General features: G+C 40.1%; 1 protein-coding gene across 3 annotated transcripts in view; it reads right to left on the reverse strand.

The window, feature by feature from the left end:
• Positions 1–1,666: 1,666 nt before the first annotated feature.
• The window catches only part of LOC137181817 (vitamin D3 receptor B), a 30,805-nt gene continuing 11,547 nt past the window's right edge, over positions 1,667–20,924 (reverse strand). For all 3 annotated transcript variants that reach the window (XM_067587855.1, XM_067587854.1, XM_067587853.1), the window contains 8 exons: positions 17,994–18,141; positions 16,829–16,959; positions 15,336–15,532; positions 14,395–14,494; positions 13,397–13,577; positions 9,417–9,568; positions 8,164–8,280; positions 1,667–7,488 (listed from right to left, as the gene is read on the reverse strand). In XM_067587855.1, the coding sequence (XP_067443956.1) occupies positions 7,235–7,488; positions 8,164–8,280; positions 9,417–9,568; positions 13,397–13,577; positions 14,395–14,494; positions 15,336–15,532; positions 16,829–16,959; positions 17,994–18,139 (1,278 nt within the window). In that variant the 5' untranslated portion in view covers positions 18,140–18,141 and the 3' untranslated portion in view covers positions 1,667–7,234. The remainder of the gene's footprint in view (positions 7,489–8,163; positions 8,281–9,416; positions 9,569–13,396; positions 13,578–14,394; positions 14,495–15,335; positions 15,533–16,828; positions 16,960–17,993; positions 18,142–20,924) is intronic.

A 20,924-nucleotide genomic window follows, 5' to 3' on the forward strand; every position in this document is an offset into this window, starting at 1 on the left:
ACTACAGGTGACACCTTTAACAATACGCTTTGTAATATTTTTAAATATTAATATAAAAATATTGATTAGTGCAGCTTTAAAAGAAAAAATAGATATCATTTCCTTAGCTGTGGTCTAGAGATTAAAGGAACACATTTTTGTCAGCGGAGGGAAAAGTAGGAGATTTGAATGAATGTTCAGACTGATTTTAAAACATTTCATAGTAGAAACCTCATTAACTTTTGGTAGATGTAAATGTTGCTTTGGCTCATTCAAGTGCAAATCAGTCCCAACTGATTGAAAATTTAGAATAACATGAATGCAAGGTGGCCTGACTCCTTCACTTCTCATGCAGATCTGTTTAAATCTGAGTGTCGCTGGCTCACCTTTGCTCACCTGAACGTCGCTGCTTGTCAGTTGAGCTCATTATCTATGGAGGGGAACGTTCAGCCAGAAATACGTCCCCTGTGGAAAAGTACAGGGTGTTCAGTTTCTCGTTGCTCTGTTGTGAGATAATGCAGCCAGAAAGCCCTCACCTAAGGGATGTTGCTGCAACCAGAGCCTCTCTTTCCTTCATCTAACCTCCTGCACAACGCAACGGCTCAGCAGACCGCATGAGCGCAACCTTATCAGCAGGCAAAAGAAGTGCCTCTGCTTCGTACCAGGGCTGACAATTAACTGTCGTGCAATGACTGGATTTCTCTGATAACCTTTTATTTGTTCCTCCTGCACATTACTTCTCATGCAATCTCTCTCCATACATGACCAGCCGGAAAGATGTGTGCTGAGGTGAGGTCAAATCTCTTTTGACATATGGTACATATGTCAGATGTAACTTGATACAAACCTCCTGTGTGTGTTAACCAACTCTGTTGCGCTTCCTCACCCACACACACACCACATCCTTGTGGTGAAGTTGTCCAGTGTGACCTAACTGATCTTAACTGATTCTGACTGACATCAGTGCTGAATCAGAGAGGTCATTAGGTCAATGAGGGTGCGCAGGCACATGTAATGAGAGACAGTGCCCTCTGGTGGCTGAATGGCACCATGCAAATATTTAAAGTTGATCAAAACAGACCAACATTGAAAACCTTAAATGATAAAATTTAGAAGAAAAAATGAATTGAATTTGAGATCGAAAAAGAGACAGACTATAGTAGTTGTAACTTCCAAAAATATGGAGCAAATATAATGAAGAAAATAATTTATTTTCCAAGAATGTCAGTTTCTCTATGGTGTGAAAACATGTATACATTTATTTCACTATGTTTATCAAGAATTGTAAGGACACAAATTCCCTTAGGGATGAATAAAGTTCCTTAAATTGCATTGATATGAAAACCTATGTAGTGATAGTTCATTTGTATTTAGGTAGTAGTGAAGTGGGAATCCCTTTCTACCATCATGAAGAAAACATTTTCAAAAAGTGTTACCACAGTTCTACTCAGTCACTTATGTAGGAATTAAAGACTACATATAACAGCACACTTCATAAATCCCTTATAACTTGTATTGTGGATGTGCCTAGAAAGGTTTTTGTGTAAACAATTCGTGTCTTATATAAAAGACAAAAAGCAGCATTTGATCAGCAGTGAAGTAAAGTGTATAAAGTGTATTAAACTAATGACATGGTATTATTAAAGATCAGCTAATATGAAAGACAGATCACACAGAAGCCTGCTGCTATGTACAACTGTTTATTTTTGATTTGCAAAACATCTGACAAAAATAACATTACATAAACACCAATTTATAATAGAAAAAAGAAGATCTTTGAAAAAAAATGAGACAAAAGGTAAATTGCAATTACATTAGAATTTAGGTGACTTTTTTTGATAATTGGAGCCATATCATGCTGACCTACACAGGCAGTTTATGGCTAGTAGATTCATCAGTATGCATGTGTTACAAACATTACATTAAGTGCTTTTGTTGGTTCAGGCATTTAATTGAATGTGGCAATGATTTGGGTTCACAACGCAGGGTTAGAAATTCAATGCCAAATTCAAATTTACTCTTTATAAAAGATCAATATACATGGCTGACAGAGTACTAAGCAATAAGCCAATCTCACACTCGGACAACCTTCCCATTCCAATGAAGCTGGGGAACATCTGAAGCCAGCTTCGTTAACACCCTCCCCCTGCATTAAAAGGGTCATATGGCACACAGCTCAGGGTAGATGTGACCATGGCGACATTGTTCCTTAGTATTCACTGATTAATAAAAACTCTTTAATTTCATTCAGTGTTTACCTGAAGCAGTTTGACATGAATACAAAAAAACTTGGTTTAAATTCACCAAAGTGAGTAGTTGCTCCGTTAATATGATACTAGGATCTGAATGGAATTTTTTTTTCCAATAAGCACCACTAAGTTGCGTACATTTCAAATGACACAATCTTCCAATGAGGCCTGTCGTGCCGCTGGGGGCCGACACTTTGGACGATGCCCACATTATGTTGTGTCAGTGACACGCGACTTGGTGATGCTCAAGATAAAAGCAGCATTGCATGGATATTGAGGATTTCACCTCTCCTAATTCCCCTCATTTGACCAAACATCGGCAGGGAATGATGAAGGTGCAGGAGCAGACTTTAGGACAGAAGGAGAGGTGAAGACATGGAGAGGTGTATGGAGGAAATGACGGGGCGAGTAAGAGGGACAAGGTAAGGATGGCGTACTACAGAGCAAAGACCATGCTAACAGTACCAAGTGGAGCGCAAACACACCTCTCATTTCTCCTACTGCCACAAAGTCTTTCAGGTTGTTCCTTCTTTACAGCCGCACTCACTCCGCAAAGTTCCTCTCCTCAATTTGCCCTTAAGAACTAAAAAAGATAAGGTAGATATCAGCAATGTGGCAACAAGATTAATTGCATCTGTTGCTGAAAACCACCTAGATATCCCAAGGACAAAGTTGCAAGAGAGAGATGTCACTTTTAGAGTAAGTGCAGCCTCATCCTAGCCAGTCTGAGCCCCGTTGGTCAGAGTGCAGGCACTATATTAAAAACACTCCTGGTATTTTGTGCGTAAAAAAAAAGAAAAGAAAAAAAAGGCAATGCTAAGTCTGAGAAGAAAAACTGTACAAAAAAAAAAAAAAAAAAAAAACTATGAATGACTTCATTAGCTGGACTCTCCCAAATCTGTGAGATATCTCTGAGGTAATCATTGAAGTATGACTCATTAGACAGCAATAAATACCAACATGAATACAAATATTACAAAAGTAAAAACAGAGGCAAATGCTTAATGCTAAAGCAAAATCTGAGCTAAAAGAGGTAGGTTTTTTAGGTAGATTATGGTGTACATCCATTGTGGACACTCCTTTTTTGTAAGAACTACATTAAGTTGATTCCATTACAATCCCTGTCCTAATTGGAGGAACAAAAATAAAGACTTGAGAGCCTTTAGCGTGGGAGATGGCCAGCGGTTTTTTCTGCAAACGATATCATACATGTTTTACAGACAGGGTTTGTAATGGCAACAGTTATACAAAAAACTTCAAAAATGTCTACTAACTTGATAAACTGTAAAGCTTGCTGGTGATAGTGTACCATGAGTTGTATATTGCATTGTTACTGTGTTACGTTGCCAATCTTGAGGGTAACGGGAATCTAAACAGAGATGGATGCATCTCATTTGTGGTAGATTTCCATCGCCGGATAGTTTTCAAGTTCCAATATTTGAACAACCACAATGCAGAGTTAAAACTTACAGATTCTGAGCAGCCTACCATGGTAAAACCAAACAGGAAAACCTGGGGATGCACCATATTTACATTAAACTGTATCTGCATGTTATGTATAGTGTGACGGATGAGGAAAAACAACAAAAAGGGGAAACAGGGGGTTTCCCGATTACGATAAAACCTCCAGTCAGAATTTCCCTGTCACAATTAACGGCTATATGATACATCTTCAAAAATTTTCCCGTTCGGTTTTTAGATCCCCAAGAGCAACTCCTCTTTTACCCTGTTCTTGTGTGGAGGGAACTCTCCCTGTGGCACTTGCATGTTCACCAAACCTCCCACTGTATTAAACATACACAAATCAACACTGCATCTCTATCTCAAAGAAGACAATAGAACAAAATCAAACCAATATCTACATACAGAAGTATGTATTCAGAAAAATCAACATGGAGACTTTTCAAAAACTTCAAAAGTCAGTGTTCAGTAACCAAGCACATCATACCCCTCATCAAACTGACATACTATACATATGAGTGGTACTGCCTAGAGACACTCGAGCCTCAACTCCTTAAAGTTCAATCACAGCAGGGAAATTTGTGGGACACATGGAATTATATATATATATATATACACACTATATAATCCCGATGATTTCAGGAAGAAAACCAAACTCATGATTACAGGAATATGGAAACATCCAAAATCTATTTACTATCTGGGCTATACAAATCATCTATACGTTAAGCCCCGACTGCCGGCTTGCAGGGTGTCACAGTGACTGGTAGCTGATGTTGGAACAAAGCCACAGTGACGGGAGAATGGACTTGAGATCCTACGGTAGAACCCATTTGGGCTGAACAGATTAAAGCGCCAACTGTCTCAACTGTCAACGGATGAGTAACACATACACATACTGTATGCTCTCTCTCACAATCTTCCACTAAGATTACAGAGTAGCCCTGGTCTGCTGAGATGATGTCACAGGAAGCTCTAGGCCTGACATAGGAAGCCCGTATGGCCAATCACAGGAACCGTTTGAACAGATGTCTTCTGCCACACAGCAAATAGAAGACAAAAAGAGACCATCATCATCATCATCATCATCATCATCATCATCATCATCATCATATCATCTCTGCAAATTATTTCCCTCTCAAAGAGACTTTTTTGGCTCCAGCCAAGTGGCCTCTAAGGGAAATCATCCACACTGGGAAGGAAACTGACTTCTTTGGGGAACTGTCTCGACATAAGAGACGTCACTTGATGTAAATTTTACCATACTCCCAAATGCAGCAAGCCATACACAACTGGCCTCTAAACCTAAGCATTTAAATTCTCTTGGAAGTTTGGTTTATAAGCCATTAGATGCTGTCTGATGAAGCATAAGCCAAAGATGACTGACAGCAGAGAGAAGGCATATGAGTTCCTACTGCAGACAAGCTTAAAAGAATCTTCCAAAGCCATAGATAAATAGCATATGAGTTTAGTAGATATTATAATGAGAATATCCGAGGCTCTGGAGTCATCATTTCGATGCACGGTAATGTATCGGTGTATAACTAGCTTGGTGATCTATATGGCTTATATTAGAGAGCAGCACGGTATGTTTAGCTTGTCCTCTTTCTGAAAATAAACCTTGGAAATTAGTCAAATACATCAACCCACCACTAAACAAAATAATAATTTGACTGTGTCAAATACGCAAGCAATCCCTGTTTAAGCCATTCCTAACTCATTCTTACCAAATACATGTTCAAAGTCAAAAACAAAGAGCATAGTGTCTCAAAACATAGTGATAATGAATCAAAAACAAAAAAGGGTCAATATTGTATTTGCATATATATTTTTGAAAAAATTAGCCTTGAGAAATATCTATGTAGCCCTATGTACAGCGGCGGACATATTATATATACCTGGTATTTACATGATGCAGCCACTAGAGGGCTGCGCAGCATACATCATCAAACAGGAGGGCCTGGGCGAAGAGGTGCGCACCGCCGCCACAACCAGGCCCTCAGACATTCTAGAAAATCCACTTCCCAGTCAGAAACGAAAGGGGTGTGATATTTGTGGAGGTCTGAAGCAGCTTCCCAAGCTCTCCACCCACCGAGCTCACTGTATACTGAGGAGGAACAATTCATGGAATTGTTTTTAAAGGTGAAATGACGTAAAAAACAGAACAAAAAAAAGCATCCATTGCAATTACATCCATATCTATGCCAATTCCAAGTATGGTATGCAGCTATATATTAAACAAGTCAGGCCTCTTGCTTTGGCCTTGATTTACTATTCCAGTTAGATTTGGCATTTTAGCCCTTTAAAATCTGTGATAATATAGATACTGTATATCAATACATAGGCTTGAGTAAAAGGTGGTATAACAGTGCTTAGGATACATGTGGTAGCAATTAACTATTTACAGGGAAAACAATTCAAAAAAAAAAAAGAGAAGAAGGAAAAACAATTACAAAAAAAAAGAAAAGAAAAGAAAAAAAAAAAAAAAAAAAAGAGTAACAAGCCATAATGCGGGCTTGGTTTGATTGACAGTTAGCAGTGTAAAAGTAGCTAACACATTTAGTGGCTAATTCTCACCTCAAAACCAGGCACCCCAAAATCAAAGACTATATATTCTGTACTCTGCATTATAAACCTAAATAATGACATTTTTCCTTCATAGGTTGTGATGCTAGACAGACAACTTGCTAGCATGTCGATTGGCTGCATGCGTGAAAAAAAGCCACGGAGCAGCAAGGTTGTTTTTAGGTACTGGAAGCTTTTGAGAAAGTAGTTGACCATACCTTTGGTGAAAGGTGAAAGGCATGTGTTTGAATCGTATACACAGTCATATACATACGCTGCCTTGGAGAGAAGCAGATGATGAAAAAAAACAAACAAAACAAAACAAAACAAACAATAATAACAATAAAGTATTCTGAAACATCAAACATTTAAAGTAATGTGCAGGCACTGCTTTTGCACTGATAAACTGAAATGTCATCTTTGCTGTATCTAAATTGTTCTGTGTAAAAGTTACTGTTTCACATAGGTGATGTAAATATAAAACAACCCCAGTAAAACCAAGAGGTAGCTCAACTGAATGGCTAAATGAATAACTGAGTATGCTTGTTGTGTGGGTGTGTGCACGACACGTACACACACAAAATGTCCAGGCATTTGAAGCAGCTGTTGGTTGATTTAAATACAGACAAAAACACTGTATATAGGCAGACATCGTATGTATAGTTTAATTTGTATTATATGAAGTTCCCTTGTTTACTGTGTCTCTTAACATCTGCTTGCTCTCCATACAACCTTGGCCTTTTTGCCAAGATAAACTTCTTTAAACATGACACATACACGAAGACACACACACACACTCACTCACGCACTCACTCACACACACACACTCACACGCACCACTTTCTTTCTTCCACTTGCTTCATACTCCACACCTGCGTTTAGTCCATCCAGCACATCCTCAGCTCCCTCCCTCCATTTTTTTACCCCCAGGGGACTTGTCTCCAGCTTCCTCTCCACCGCTGAGGTTCAGAGGCGGCCCCCTAGGACACTTCACTGCCAAACACCTCCAACACCAGCGGGGTGAGCTGCATGCTGTGCTCCGGCTGGAAGGAGAGTGAGCGGTACTGCTTGGAGTGCTCCTCGTTAAGGCTGCGCAGGTCGGCCAGCTTCTGGATCATCTTGGCGTAAAGCAGTCTTCCTCCTGGGTGGTGAAGCTGGATGTAGGCCTGTAGGGTCTCTGACAGCCGGTCTTGGAGGGCTTCGATTCGTGCGTGGTCCTGCACACCTGGGCGGTCTGCAGGAGCAGAAAGAGAGACTGGTTGGTTGGTGTCTTGAGATAGTTATGGTCGTTACACAAGTTAGAGAGCAACAGAAATTGTTAATTAAAATTGAAATGTTGTTGGAAAGCTGATGATTACAATGTTTGGGTTTATTATGGAAATCAACATAAAATTGCATTATCTTTGTTTGTATTTCTACCATTCTGGTCAGGTGGTTGGCTAATTTTAGAACAAGGAGAGCACATCTATGCAATGTTAATGAAGTGCCTCATATACACAAAGGGATGCAAATATCCACTTAGTTACACAAGCTTGCTTGCTTGCATGACTATACATGCATAATATATGCGCTATATAGCCTGCCAATGCATACTGTATGCATGAATGTGTGTTCAGATAGGCTAACTCACACGAGACATGAGACCCTTCGAGCAGCTTAGGCCTGTGCTTCAGTGCGGTTCATGCTGAGTGACACCTGGCAACAATCTTTCAAACATTCACTAATAAAAATGGTTAAGTTGATCTTTTGCCTCAAATATTCACTAATCAAAAATGTTTAAGATGATCTTTTGCCACAAAAAAGGTTCTCTTTTGGCAAAAAAAAAAAAAAAGAGGCAAACCAGATCACTCATAAACAATTCATGATGACCCTCTACATGTTCCCTCCTCCACAGTCAGACCTACAGTACCTGGAGAAAGCAAGCAGATGGCCATCAGCAGCACATGTTCCTCCTCGTGCAGGTTAAGCTTCTTCAGGCCCACCTGGAACTTCACTAGCGGCTCTAACAGCTCCAGAGTGTGGCCCGCTATAGGAGATACAACACATCATACATACATAAATACACGCACACATCTGTGCAGCATATACAACTAGCTCCATACTACATCACAGAAAGAAGGCCCTCTGGGGAATGTTACCATCCCTTTTACTCATTAATATTTCACTTTGACTCTTGGAATCATCTCTGGTGAGGATTTGTCTTGTATGCATTCTCATTTGTAATCACTAGAAACTTGGGAATTTCTTTTGAGGTGCAAATTTGAATTACAATCAGCTTACATTTTGTTTTTGTTTTTGTTAACATTTGGGGTCTTAAGTGGATGTGTAAATGAAAAGCCATACAAATACTGATCAAACATGCTTACTGATTACGACGACTACATCCATTTTCTCATTTTACAGCTGTGGCTGTGTATTGAACCTCAGACCAAGAATGCTTTGTCAGATTAATCTTTCTAATTAATTATTCAATTGTTTTCTAATTGAATAATTTTCTTATTTCTATTCTGCACTTTATTTAGGCAACAGTCTTCTGACAATATGTTGGTTTGAAAAAGCTTAGTTTAAAAAAAAAAGCTTTTCTTGAGAAACATGTTTATACTCGCAAAATGAGGTATTGAAAAGAAAAATCCCATGTGGAAAAGTGTTAAAAATCATGGGCAACAACATACAGTATGTACTACTGATTACTGCATGAGAAAACCTATCTGTATTTCACCTATTGTCATGTTCAGGTCAAGTATACAATGGATATTTTAAGAAGAGTACAACAGAGCTGCGTCTCCTGGTCCAGACGGTGGTTATTTTGTGCAGTGAGCAGGTCAGGAGTGACATTCTTTAGTTGATCCCAGAAAACGGGTTCTTGTTTGAAAGGCAAATGAAAGTCATGCCCATGGGGGCTTCTGCCTCTGCGGATATGTAGGACTGGTTTTGCAGAAATATGTGCATTAGCAACCTTTGCCTATGGGTGTGTATACAAGCCACTGCCAGTAACTTATCTAGACTCCTACACAAAAGATCCAGTCACCTCCTTAACGCCGGGCTGCTTCCTTCAATCTCGAAGTAGGATTGTTAATGTGTAACAAGCACGTCTTTTCTTCAACTATCAGCTGTGAAAAACTGCACAGCAGTCACAGTACATGTGGCAGCATTTAGACTGACCTTTAGTGACATCACTGATCTGGTATTTAAAGTCAGGCGCACCACAGCTCCAAGACATGTCTTCCAGGTTGAAGCTCTGATTTGAGCGCAGCATGATCACCTCAATGGCGCTGGACTTGAGCAGGGCAATCTGGTCCTCCGCAGTCAGCTCCCTGCAGAGAAAGAAATCACCTAATACGTTAGTGTGCCACAAATAGTAAACTCTTAAATCAAATAACCAAACTCTCAAATAATTTAGTGTTGATTATGTTAAACATTACGGGAAAATGATGCAGCCACCGGTAAACAACAAGGAAAGATGCAAACCAAGTACCTTCCCACTCAGTGTACTCTATTACACCATGTGTGTGTGTGTGTGTTTATATCTGAACTTGTTTCTCATTTGTATATTTCATTACACAGGATTCTGCTTATCAATAATTTACTGACTATGGGTTCAAGGTCAGTCACATTTTATCAGGTATATGGTGTGCATGAAGAAAAAAATAAACATCCAAATGTTAATTTATTTTTTCTGCTTCCTGCTGTGATGGGTTACTGTGTATAGAAAACTCATGTGATAAACATTACTGAACCTAAAGACGTTTTAAGCATCATCACTGTCAAATAAAATCCTGCATCTAGTAATGTTATGAAATGTGTTGAAATGTTTATGAAATGAAACGACTGGACCAGCAGGAGAAATAAGCTGAAGGCTTCTAATCTCTAGGGGAGGTCTGGGGTGTTTTTCAGGGCTTAAGAGGGAAGATCATACGCGGACAAACATTCCAAAGGTAATCCAACCACGTCCATCACTCGCTGCCAGTGGGAATGACAACTTTCAAGAAATACAGGCACCGACTCGTTTTAGCCTCGACTTTGGGGTGACCCCCTAGAGCATTTCTCCCTGTCAACACACTGTGAGACAAACACGCTGCAAGGCAACAGTTGCCATGTTCAAAACAATAAAAAAGCTCCAGCCAGCCATCATAATGTTGTCTTTACAGTCACAAATAATGTGCTGGCTTGTGTCTTCTACTGGCATAATCAGGGGACAGACATTAATAATTCTTAAGGATTGTTTTGAACGATTCAAACTTTCACTAAAAGCATTCTTTTCTGTTGTATGTCTGTCATGTGCTCACTGTGAAACTTTGTATATTCATCCTGAAGACAACCTGAGGGTGCACATGTGAGACCGACCGGTGACTGTCGAGCACTAGAGCGGCGTCTTGCTCTGAGGTTAGGCAATCACCTACTAACATACTTAAGTGCTGAACTTCACACGAACAACACGACCATGGCAAATGAATAACCTAGTCCAGCGAAGGAACAACATAACAAACAATGTTCTAATCTGAAGATTTTCCACAAGCTACATGTGATATACAGTCTATCAGTAATCTATGGCCTTTAGACCAGAGGCATTACAGTGGCACAGTATCGACTCATGAGGTAGAAAAACAAGTCGGTGTACAAAGTCTTCAACGCACATTTAGGTAAAGAGTCACTTGGAGATATGCAAATAAAAAATACATGCAAAGAGGATATCTGGAAGTTGTGTCAGTACACCTACGTTTAGGCAAAGATTTTATTCTGCCAGAAGACACTGTTTGGTTACAGGGTTGCAAACAGGTAAGGGGTAAAAAAGGTGAGAACATTGCATGGATAGAGAAAACCTGCCACAAGAAGGGGGGTCCTGGGGTATGCCCCCCTGGGAGAAGACTTTGAAAGATATCGGCTAATTTTTTGCTCATTTCTAGTTACTTTTAAGTATATTTGCATCTGCCTGAAAACTTATTCTAACAGCCATTATGGGATAAAACAATCCTACATAAAACACATAAAGGGAATCAATAGATGTGGGAGCTGAATACACCAACAAGACAAAAACAAGAAGAATAACTTGTAGTAACTTATTAAAGTTAACACAAGGAACCTTTAAAGGGTTATGAAACAGTCCCATGATGCCTCTATATGACCTACATAAGCGCACGAGACCATCAGCGAGAAGATTGGCTATTTCTATATAGTTAGTATTCTAAATGCCTGCTACCAGGTCAGATTTCCCGCGAAATTGGATGAAACGATTTACGGCATGCAGACCGGAAGAGCCTATGTTTACATCACATGTAGCATCGTGGCATGAGGAAGAAAAAAGACTTTACTAGGACAGGGGGGGGAGGACATTTCTCTTCGCTTGATAAGGTTACAAGTAAAGTTAGACTTCTCGACATGAGAAAAAGAGAGAAAGAGCGCGAGCGAGCTGAGAACACCAGTGAGAGAGCAAGGGGGAGAGAGCGAGAGAGAGAGCAAGTGGGAGAGGGGGAGAGGGAGAGAGAATCAGTGAATCTGATTGTTTCACCGCAGTTATGCTCGAAAGCACAAATAAACACGCCCACACTTCCACACAACCCTGCGGGAAGGTGCTGCATTGCCAGATTTGGTATGAATGCAGCCTTACAGGTGTATGAATGGTACGAAAACAAAGTTTACTTTGCCTCACCATCGTCATGTTACAATTATTAATTTTACATAGCCACACAAAGATACATTACTTCATTGCTATACGTCCTGCAAACAGCTGTGTTTAAAAATGGAAAATAGTATCTAAAATAAGTAGCGTCTTTCTTTCCCTCGCTTCCAAAACAAATGCACACGTTAGCCAAGATCTTTACAACACAAGGCAGGTGCTCATGAGAAATGCAGTCTTCATTCCGTGAAAACACTACTGTTTTTGTCCACAGGGGCCGCTAAAAGAAATACACCAAAATGACAGTTCCTTGTAGTAACTTTAACACAGGCATGTGAGCTTACATCTAGTCTATATGCAAAATTACATTAAAAGTAAAATAAATGCAAACGTGAATTTGTCTTTGTTTTCTATAATAAAACTAGGAAAAAAATAAGGCTATTACCAGTACGACCGGCCCAGAACTGACTCAAAACTGAATATGTATGCATATAAATGCATCAATATGGCGCACTTCGAAGACAATATTAATAGCGTTAAAATGAACCAATTCTGCATCTAACCCGATGTTAACCTTTCCTGCTTCAACGTCCAGACCGTAGTCAGGAAGCACAGGGGAGACTTTGTGTTCTGCTCCAGGGTCGAAGCCAAACATTTCTCCGCTCTCTGTTTAGGAGCGGCTGAGATTGTCATTAAAATGAGAATAGCTGGTCCACCTTAAAGGTCAGTCCACCTTTTGTGAGCCTGGTCAACCCATTGTCGCTAACTTTGGGGCTAACCCTCCTCACTTCAATCAGCAGGTGGGAAGCATGACACAGGAACTTGGCTTGGGTCTTGAGGAGTTGTGGCATTTATTCACCGACAGATAGCCTAGACTGTACCTGCACTGCACTGCTACCTTCACAGCTATACTGCTAACTGCATACTCTTTGCTCTGGTCGCCAGCCTCAACTCTCTCTCTCTCAATCTCAAAACAGCGAATTTTGCCGAAAGGTGAGGAGTTTGCATCTCTGGGTTACATAAGCAGGACTATTACGAATGCAAAATCAACAAAGAAATCCAGATCAACAGAAATTCCTCTGCAAAGACTGAAAGACAGAAGAAAATGTGTCTCTATCTCTATGTCACAGTGTTGTCAGCTGTGAGCTTCAACAGATTACTAAACAAAAAGTGAAAGTCAACCGTAAACTCCAAATGCAATCCAGTACAGATTGGAAACTTACGTAACAAGGACACAGAATTGGCAACATGTAATTATTGCGTTGGAATTATTTGTGCTGACCAACATTTTTTCTTGCCATCCTACATTGGTCATTGTCCAGAATTTAGTGAGACCAGCTTTTGTGCCAGTTTATAAGCCTAGGAATCAAATTTTCCAGACAAGGCATGTTTTTTTTGGGTCAAAATCAGTTATCAACAACTAATGCAGAGTGACACATTGAAAACTCTGACAAAAAGATAAAAGAAGCTCTTCTCACACTCACATACACACATACACACACACACACACACACACACACACACACACCTGAACCCGGGGATCATCTTGGCAAAGCCAATAACCTTCTGGATGCTATAGGAGACCAGGTCAGCCAGGTGGGGCAACATGGAGAAGCTGGAGCCCTCTTCCTCACTGGAGTCAGGGCTGCTGCCCTGCTCCTGGTACATCATCAGCAGGTTGTTGAAGTTCATTTTGGTGTCTACTGACTCTGCAGTGAGAAGGATGAATGCAGCAGAAAGGAGACAAGAGAAGAAAAGAGGACAGAAGAGAGTAGAAAAAAAGGGCAACACAAGTGTTTACATACACATATACATGTAGACACAGCACAGCAATGTCACACTATTCTTTTATTAATACAAATGCTCTGTGCTGAGAGAATGGGGAGAAATCAGAAAACTACAGTAGATAGGGGGCTTGTTGACAGAATGGATTATCTGAAAGAGTGTCAGGTCAGTAGAAATGAGATAAAAGCTTAGATGACAGTCCTGACAACATGTGAAGCATGTAGAGCTAGCTGGGGTTGTTTTGAGTCATTTGTCTCCGCTGATAGTTGGCGGTAAGCCACGTGACTGTGTCTCCTGCTGTGTTCACTCCATTAGTGATGGATGCATTAATTAACTGATGTTTACTAGTAGGAGTCAGGTGTCTACAGGGTGCAGGTTATTCACAGGATTTACACTGGATTCTGAGTAAAGCAGTGTAACAGATTATATAAACCAACGTGCAAACAGCTGAACAGGAAAAAAATAGCCTGACTTAAGTCAAGCATTAACTCTTTTAATATTATTATTCTTGCTGTTTTCTTATTGTCCTCGAATTGTGTGATAGTTTCCCTTTCTGATGCAAATTAAGTTGTTTTTCTTTAATAAGTCAGTTCATATTTTTAGTGATGTGAAGACCTTTTTTCAATGTAATATTTGATTGAGGAGGATTCTTACAAAAGTGCAACTGTGCATGAAAATCTAGTTTAATTATTTCTTACAGCAATCAATATTTTCACTTGATTTTAAGTGTGTGTTTCTTACCTGGAGAGTGACTGAAGGAGTCAGAGGAGGCATCGGATAGAGAGTGGAGAGAGGCAGCTCTGCTGGCGCTACGTGTCACTGGGCCCTCGCGCACAGGAGGCTAAACAGAAGAAAACAGCACATAGTGAGACCCCAGAACATATTTTAGATTTATACAGAAAAATGCCTCTTTCTACACTCTTCATTTATATGAAAATATAGTAGATCAATTAGAGCTCATTATTCAGATTCTGATTTGAAACAGATTGCTGGTTTGAACGGCCTCTCAAAAAAGAACAAGGTTAAAGAGGAGCTCTAGTAGCCTTGGCGTTAAGACATTGACCATGAGCCACAATGTTCTGTTTCCATCCCGCTGTCATCTCTTTATGGTCTGCTGTATAATAAAGGCATAAAATGCCCAAAATATAATAAAAAACAAATAAATAAAAAAAGAGGTTGAACTGATGGATTTGTGTGGACAGGATGAAAATGTACTGCACCACAGGTTAGATATCTGAGGAGCAGGGGTGTTTGAGGGTAATAAACACAGAGTTTCGGAGGAGAAATGGCTTAAAGGACTGCTGGGTGTGAGGCTGATGTGTAAACCAGACAAAACATGACTGCTGCTGATGGAAGCAGAAATAAGTTCTGATTTGAGAAATTAGAACAGTAAAATACTCTGAGTATGCTAGATAACGCATTGCAGAGTAACAAAAGGATCCCAGTGGTCAAAGTAATGTCAATATTGTTATTTCATTGGACTATGGAAGAAACAAACCGTAAACCTAAGGTGGTGTTCTTGTCGATACTGGTCCAACAGAGCTGAAACTGTTAACACTATCATAACAATATCAGCTCTCTTTCTGTTTTTATCTATAACAAGCTATGTGAAATATGTTTGGAATAAGTTATGCTGAATAATTATGATTTGATATCAGGCATCATGGCATTGAGACACGAACCCTAAAACGGCAGAAGTCAGAGTAGGAGTCATCATATGTTTTGTGGTGGGCCTCCACCAACGTGGCGATGACCTGACTCTGCTCCTCAGAAAGCCGGGGCCGCCGTGCCTCCCTCTCTGCTTCGCGCTGTGCCTCCTCATCCTTTCTCCGCTGAATCAGGTCCTTCTTCCTCTGTACTTCCTCATCTGTCAGAATGACTGAAGGCGGGGGGGGGGACACAAGTGTAAAGAGACAAATCGTTAGGATTTCAGACACAAAAAAACACACATGGAGAGCACAGTTTTTGCATTAAAATTACATTAATAAAACAATAGGAAACATGTGAGGTAAAGAGACAGTTAAAGATAGTCCGAGTCACATAATTCAGGTGTATCACATCATATATCAGTTGAAGGAACACAGCCTCTAAAGCTTTGCAGTATGTACTTATGTTTTACATTGCAATGACAGCTATGTCAATGTGGTGCAGGGTGGTGGTGGGGAGTTGTTATTCTCTGGAGGAAGAGAATGGGAGGGGACCGGTCCATATGGAGACCCCTGCTGCACTGAACAACTGAGCGCATTGTCTTTGTTCTGTTCGCTCCTTGTTGTTGTAGCCACTGAATTAGCTCACAGACAGAGAGAGAGAAAGAGAGAGCTGGGTCTCAACAACATGCTGCTGTTTTTGCAACAGTTGTGGCAACAGAAGTGCATGCCACTGGCTCCTGTTCATGTACAGTGAATCGCAGTGTCGCTGCCACTACTCTTGAGGTATTCCCACAAACGCTTATTGGGGGGGGGGGGGGGGGGGGGGGGATTCAGCTGGCAACGGGTGGCCTTTGCTTAAAAGAGGCCTGTGGACAATATCCGGATATCAGGAGAAAACAAGAAAGATGTACATGCTATTTACAGACAATGAAAATAAACAAGACTGTGTGGAAAGCAGAGACCTCGCTAGATTGTACATAACAGCAGGTGTTTAAACTTCAGATGGAGTATACTTATTGTATACAATGTGGGGAGGTTCCACTAGTTCAAATAGAACATGTAAACACTCTAATGGGGGCAAAGACCCAGGGATACGTGACCTCTGTCCAAATATTACATAATATTTACAAGAGGGACAGTAGGCCCCCAAAACTGCAAACAGCAGTTGTGTAAATTTTTACTATCAATCCAAGAGGAAGAGACAAGATTGAGTTTTTTAATATTTCTGTATATAATGTATAAATATTTTATTAATGTCTAAATTGTGGATGGTGACCTTGGGTTAGTTCAGGACATAGTTTGATCCTTATTCTGCAATGTTGGGCAGCTACAAAAACTGCTGGCCTGATTATCCAACCCAAGCATTTCATACTAATTAATAGAATAAATTATTCTTAGAAACAGGTACTTAATCTAAAAGGGCCAAACTGGGATGAAACAGTCACTATTTAAATAGATACAGTAAACCACATAGTGTAAGGTCAGAGTGATGCCCGTAAGACATATGGGTCACCTGCCATACTTACACTCTTTCATCATGCCAATGTCCACACAGCGTTTGAGCCGGCATGCCTGGCAGTGGCGCCTGTTGTCCTTGGTGATGGTGCAACTGCCGTTAAAGGGACACGTGAAGGACGCCTTGCGCTTCATGCTGCGTCTAAACAAATTATATGCATGTTACAGCCTGTTAAAATACACAGATATTGCAGTTTATATAACATAAGGCTGAGACTTGCTGTAACATAAAAACCATTTAAAATTCCAAGAATTTTCTCAAGTTATTAAGAATCTAGTTACAGCTCAATATGTGTGTCGGAACGTTTGTAACTACGTGGACAATAGAGCTTTGTGCAAAGGATGTGAGTTTAGATGCAGCAGTGCGGCACTTTTGACAGTGTATTGCACAAATAATAATCCTGGTAGAACTGGATAAATATTTTTGTCCTTCAAGTCTGGGGTTGGCTGAAACAGCAAAAATATGGATGCGTGCCAAGGAATCCAGAGTTAGAAGATAAACCTTGCCAAAAGGTGACGCAAAGTGTAATGATTTAGTCAGTGATGGACATGTATGTATGAACGTTTATACACAGTCGTGAGGAAAAACACACATGCTTAGTGAGAGTTCAAACAAGGGCCAGTTCAGGGACGAGGAAGGAGATTATTAAACATCCGTCTATTTCATCCTCTCCCTTTAAATACACTGCCGAGAGGAACAGGCGCAAATGGACGGATACATGAAACGCACACAAACTCACAAAATGATGACTTGCTCTAGTTTTGTCTTAAGTTAAATTGGAAACTTATGTTTGCGTCGATGAGCAGGCAATGGCCGAGGCATTAACTATAGTATTGAGCTCTTTACCTGCTACCGGGCATTAGTATGAACATGAATGCTAACCATAGTTTTGCATGTGCTCTTATGTAACTGTGGGTGGCAATTACATTTAATGTGTGTGAGAGTGTGGGTGGCCGTTACATATGCTAGTTCAGACCTGCGTATGCATGCTAATGTGTATGTGTGTCAATAACTTGGTCAATGTGCATCTTTTTGTTCCCATCAAGGTGGTATGAGCTAGTGTGCTAGCCACACAAAGCATACTAAGCGTGTGTGTTCATATCTTTGTGTACTAAATGTGTCCATTTACATTTGACTGTTTGTAACTTCACACACTGGCGCATGTGTTTGTGTACCTGAAAAAACCCTTGCAGCCCTCGCAGGTCATGGCGTTAAAGTGGAAGCCGGTGGCTTTGTCACCGCATACGCCGCAGATCCGAGGAATGTTCCTATCGAACTCATCAGGGGCCAGAGTGGACGTACTCACAACCGTGGGCTCCATCACTAAACAGAGAGAGAGGAAATGGAGAAAGAAAAACAGGAGAGAGAGAGAGAGAGAAAAAAGACAGATGAAACCAGCTCCTTGTTATCCAAACCGTTCACTTACTCAATAACTTTGCCAGCAATGAGCACAAAAAAGGAAAAAAAGAGGAAAAAAAAAAATGAATCAGGCTGCCAACTTCTAACATTTGAAGTACAATTAAGTATATTTTCTTAAATTATAGTCTTTTTAATTTTGATGTGTTCTGTTTTGCACTAGATATCTGTGAGAAAAATGATCATGAGATTTTTAATAAAGTGATCATGTTTCAACTGCCATCTGTTTTTATCTTATAAAGGTTATTTTAAAAGCCCTACACCAAGTCAGACACATTTCCTGTAACCTCTCTCTCTATGCCAACCAAACTGTGTCCCTTCCTGCACGAGAGACTCAAGTCCACAGTCTACCCTTTGGAGGTGAACTCAACTTCAGTGTTTTTGTCCTGGGGCAAGGAATTGGAGCAATATGAATCAAGTGGAAAAACCCTTGTTCCACTCCAAAATGCTGGATCTGGGTTACATTTGATTACATAGTGCTCTGAGTATCTATTTCACTTAACAGCCTCGTGAGAGGGAGAAAAAAGGCATGTCACCGCAAGGCTAGCATCCTCATAAACAAACAATCACTGTCCTTTTCACAAAGCTCCTTTCTTACTGTTTTCTTTGCTTCCACTGCAGAGTGAAAGCGAAGCAAATGATGGAAGGAGATGGAGAGAAGAGGGAAGGGAGGGGTGTGTAACTAAACCGATACAAACCTCAACAAACTCACAAATCAACAGCCAGAGAGGTAAGGACCCAGCTGAATAATTTAAAATGTTTTGACAGATCACTCCATCATTCACTTCTAATTAACAAAAAAAAAAAAAAAGCTTAAAGTCCTCCTGTAAATGCAAAAACTGTATTCTTATTTCTGTTGTTTTTCTACTCAGTACAACCGTGAATGTAAATAATATGCCTTTAAACCAAAGTGTGCTCCTGACCAATTCTATTAACAGGACATTTAGTTCTTATTTAAACCAAAGGTCAAAAGAAGAAAGCAAACAGAGCATCTAGTCATTGCCTTACTGCTGCAGGCATCACGGACAGCAGTAGCTCAAGCATTTACAGCATGTTGACGTCTTGGATCACGGCACCACATGCTCCGACCAGGAACATCTGATACGACGAGGTTACGGTACAGTGAAACAGTAAGCCTACACACAACTGGAAGTAGCAGCAACTAACAGCAAATATTTGTGGAGGGAATTCAGCAAATGGGTTGAACAGAACTCTGATAAACAACAGACCACAGAGAAACTTGTAGGTTGATGGGAAAACACTTCAGACTGCTTGGCCACATCACTGAGCTCCTGAAGCCGTGAGCTCTGGCCAGTTGATGTAAAGAAAACTCTGAGCAGACAAGTCATTTTTTTCACATTATACAGAGGGGAAAAAAAACAGACACAGCAGATTAAATCTACATTGTTAAGCCTAACGAATACAACATTTTAATTGCACTTGACAAAGTATTAAGTATCAACTCTGCACAGTGATTCTAAAAGTTTCTGCGAGCACTGTTTTGTTTTGTTATGATGACCAACTAGCCTCTAGTGACAGAATAGGCAAGGGTGTGTCCTAAACTCTCTTGTTTTCCCTGATTTTCTCAGTGCAGAACTTGTTTCTTTCTCTTCCACTCACCCTTTCACACATCCCTCGTCTTTTCAAGAGCAGAGGTAAAGTACACACGGTGAGTCAAAGGTCGTTAAAAATGACATACAAGGCTACATGGGCTGCACGTTTAAAGGTGACTTTTTGAAGAATTAAACCGTGGAATGAAAGTAAATCATCACTCATATTCCTTCATGACAATATCACAACAGGGTTTATCTATGGCCACATCAAGATAAAGCCTCTAGGCTATTCACTGTATGATAACACTTGCCATTCAGGTGATGTAATATGAATGGGCACAGGTTTTACATTTCAAGCATTCACACTCTTTGTAGCCTGTGCTGCTAATGTGAGTTGTTACCCTGCCGGCCAAGACTCTCAGGCTATTTGGATTTTCTCTGTCTAAGCAACAACATTATAAAATACACACTTAAACAGGAGATTTCCAATGCAAACTGAATTATCTCATTTCTACAGCTGAGGTTTACACAAAGCTTCCTGGGTAAACCCCAGAAGTTGCAGCTTTATTAGTGTTGTGGTTCTTTAATGAAACAGATTTCATGGAAAAATACAACTTTAATATAAGGCCTAAAGTTGGGTTCCTGATTATTTTCTTTATTAATTGTTATGAAATGTTAGAAAATAGTGAAAAAATGGCATTCGAAGTTTCTCAGAGGCCACGGTGATGTCTTCTATTTGCTTGTTTTGTCTGACTAAGCCTAAAATGTTAAGATATTCAATTTACTGTCATATATGACAAGGTCAGACAGCAAATTGTCACATTTGAGAAGCTGGAACCAAAGAACAATTGGCATTTTAGCTTGAAAAATTACAAAAAAACCGATGAATCGATTATCAAAATAGCTGCCGATTAATTTTGCTGATCAATTAATAGACTTATTGTTGCAGCTCTAACCTAAAACACTTGCTAGATGACAGGATGGCCAATTCCGTTTTCACACAATTGGGACATAAACAAGACAACCAAGAGTTGTAGCCTCCTGTTGTGAAGTAGTCAAACCACCATTGTAGTTGCCCACCTGTGTTCCACACTTCTGGGATGTCTGTTATCAAAAATTTTAGATTTTTGTAGAGTG

The sequence above is a fragment of the Thunnus thynnus genome, chromosome 4 (genome assembly GCF_963924715.1).
Source record: "Thunnus thynnus chromosome 4, fThuThy2.1, whole genome shotgun sequence".
Taxonomy (NCBI): Eukaryota; Metazoa; Chordata; class Actinopteri; order Scombriformes; family Scombridae; genus Thunnus; species Thunnus thynnus.